This window comes from Belonocnema kinseyi, chromosome 7 (assembly GCF_010883055.1).
Source record: "Belonocnema kinseyi isolate 2016_QV_RU_SX_M_011 chromosome 7, B_treatae_v1, whole genome shotgun sequence".
Lineage (NCBI taxonomy): Eukaryota > Metazoa > Arthropoda > Insecta > Hymenoptera > Cynipidae > Belonocnema > Belonocnema kinseyi.
Window position 1 is genome coordinate 137,357,849 of NC_046663.1, and position 3,309 is coordinate 137,361,157.

The 3,309-nt window shown below is 32.4% G+C and overlaps 1 protein-coding gene across 2 annotated transcripts in view; it reads right to left on the reverse strand.

The window, feature by feature from the left end:
* Nucleotides 1-3,309, reverse strand: part of LOC117175998 (probable ATP-dependent RNA helicase DHX35) — a 215,619-nt gene that overhangs the window by 23,670 nt on the left and 188,640 nt on the right. For both annotated transcript variants that reach the window (XM_033365936.1, XM_033365937.1), the window contains one exon: nt 375-521. In XM_033365936.1, coding sequence (XP_033221827.1) covers nt 375-521 — 147 coding nt within the window. The remainder of the gene's footprint in view (nt 1-374; nt 522-3,309) is intronic.

A 3,309-nucleotide genomic window follows, 5' to 3' on the forward strand; every position in this document is an offset into this window, starting at 1 on the left:
CTGCTTTAAGTACAACCGAATAAAAAAATAACCAAGGAGAGAGTTATAGTGGTCTGATAAATGTCTGAAAATATAAATTTGTGGATACTCATGAGATCAGAGGGCAGTTTTTCTTAGTAGAGAATTGAAAATGTTTGCATTTTTCTGAATTTTTTGATAAATAATCTGATTATCTAAAAAATAATGTTTTTGTCCCTTTAAACTGCCATCCTACAATTACTTTATTATGATTTAAAATTGTTTTAAAATCCAGAAAGAATCTTACAATTATTATCATAACTTAATTTTAAGTAAAATGCATAGATATCACAAATAAAATTGGGACGGATGTACATTTTTAGTAACGTCTGTCTTCAATTTTTGAAATAACTCACCATAAATGATGTTTGGTATGGTAATGGAAGTCTCAGCGATGTTTGTTGCAATAATGACCTTGCGTGTATCTTTAGGAGCTTTCCAGAATACTTTCAGCTGCTCTGAATTTGGAAGCGAACCATACATCGCTAGTGGTATCAGCTTCTCTAAAATAAAAAATAATGTATATTTAGAGTGCGACGAAGAAAGAGGGTTTACTCTAAAAAAAATCGAAATCAAAGTTTTTACACCTTTCGATAGTTTTTGAGCTGCTCAGTTTAAAGAAACCAACGAAAAAAATCTGAGCGTTATTATTGCTAATAATTGAGTTGTTAGATACCCGAGAAATCGGGCTTTCGCGCGAGAGCTCGAGATTCCGTGAAACACCTCCCACCACTCATCACTATAATTACGCGTCTCATCTATACCCCGCCCCTGAGCCGTGTCTACGACCTATCTCTTTCCGTGAGAATGTAGTGGTGATTGGAGAGGGAAGATTTTGTGAGTCTTCCCTCTCTCCTAAAAGTTGCACCTAGCGGATCGGCTTCAACCCCTATCCCTGAAAAATCTCACTTTTCAGAGTAAGTCCCCTTTCTTCTGCGCACGTCACATATATACCCCTACATACACACATTTTCTTAATTATGATTTTGATGCTCTAAAAACGAATACGTTGTTCAAATTTTTCGTATACGTTGAAATTTCGAGATACCCTAACCCAAAAGTGAAAAAATATCCATTTTCAGCCATACTTGAAACAATATAACACGATTATTGATTTCTTCCCTTTAAACAGCTGAAGCCATCGTTTTATCTTCTTTTTATCTTTTATTTCTATTTTGAATCATCCCGAACAGATACTTTTTCTCTAAGATATGGCACTTTAATGATTTTAGTTTCACTCTGAAATACTAGCAAAAAATTGCCCACTTGAATTTCGAAAATCTGAGCTCTAATTCGGATTCAACAAACTCAAAAACCTTTAGACACCAAACCCTTTATTATTCGAAAAACACCATTTTATTCGCTTTCTTCGCCTTCTTTATTAGTTTTTTAGTGTAAAATAAAATGGTTAATATGTCATATATCGGAAAAAATAATCTGTTCGGGATGATTCAAAATTTAAATTGAAGATAGAAAGGTGTACTAAACGAAGTCGGAAGAAGGTCGTTGGGGCTAAAGGTCTGCTGTGACTTTCAAGCCAATCCGTCGGCTTTCGGGTGCGATTCTCGGCTCACAATCTGGAAAAGCCTCAGCTCTTCCTTGGTTGTTCGGAACCCACCTCAAATTGATGGTCCCCTTTCCGTCACAAGTGTGCGTAGGGGGTGTGTAGAAGAATAAGGGAAACACAGAAGGATAGTGTAAACCCTCAGGGGACACATTAGACACATCCATTCCAGAGTACTGAACGATGGCGTAAGCAGTTTTATAAAAATAATTTCTACTCGTATTATATTGTATAAAATATGACTGAAAATGGAAATTTTTGCATTCTCATTAAAATGAGAAGGTACGAGTTTCATGTGAAAACTGACTATCCAGATTTCTTCAAATCTCCACATTCGAGACCCCCTAAATCCGAAAAAAACGGTTTTACGGTGGTGTCTGTTTGTCTATCGTCGTTGTTCTCATCTGTATACCGGATAACTTTTAAAAGACTAATCTGATTGGATTATGCTTTAGCATAATTTCTTAAGGTGTAGAACGAAGGAGCGAGTTCGGTAACTAGCTATTTTGAATAAAAATTCAAGAAGTTAAAGCATTTTAAATATTTTTAAGACCACTTTTTTCCAGATTTGAAAATTCTATATACGGCTATTCGTAGTACATAAGAAGAAAAACAATTTATCCCAAAACTTTTTCTGACAAAAAGAAAATGACTAGAGTTATAGCATTTCCGATACCCAAATACACAAACGAAAATGAAAATTTTAAGTCAAAGAACGCACGCTATGAAAACAAATCAAGAGAAGAAAAATTTCACATTTAGAAGGCCCTATAGGGTTATCAAAAAAATTTTATTTATTTGGTTAAAAAATCTCAAATTCACATTTTTATGGAAAAAATGCATTATTAGTATCTGCCGGTTGTCATTGTCGTCTCTATTCCCGATAACTTTCGAAAGACTAAATAGATCGGATTGTGCTTTGCCACATGCTTTAAGAAACAAAAAATAAAGATAGAGTTTGTTAACCAGCTATCTTGGGTAAGAATTAAAAAGTTAGGGCATTTTTAAAAGTTTTGAGACCACTTGGTTCGAGATTTAGAAATTCTATGAAAGGCTATTTGTAGTACACAAAAGGAGGGGTAATTTATCCCCATGACTTTCTTTTAGATAAAAAGAAAATATCCCCAATTATAGAATTTTCAAAAAAAAAAAAAAAACATTTTATGTCAAACAGCAAGATGAATTAACAAAAATTTTGCACCTAGAAAGATCCACAAATTTGTTATGGCTCACTTTTTTATAGGATAAATAGCTTTTATTTTAGTAGTAAAAAACTAAATTGAAAATTTAAAAAAAAAAATTATTTTTTGACCTATAAAACAGACTTATGGTGTTGATATTTTAAAAATGATATTTCATTTATATTCTTTGGATAATGGCTTATGGAGTTGATATTTTTAAAATGATATTTTATTCATATTCTTTGAATAATTGTGAAGAGAAATATTGAATTCCAACTCGATTTAGCTAATATTGAGGAGTTCGAATCATATGTAAAAAAATCGTTTCTTTCCTACGGTATTCATGAAAATTCAAGAAAAAATTTTTTCCAGTGCATTTTTGGACCACCCTTCTCTTCTGCAAAGCTGGATTGATACTTTTAGACAAAAATAAGGCATGAACAATTAAATTTTTAAAAATCGGTACTATTAAAAAAAAAGAAGTTTTATTGAAAGCTTTAAGTAGACATCAGAATAGATTTATAAGGATTTTCTAAATTATCGTAA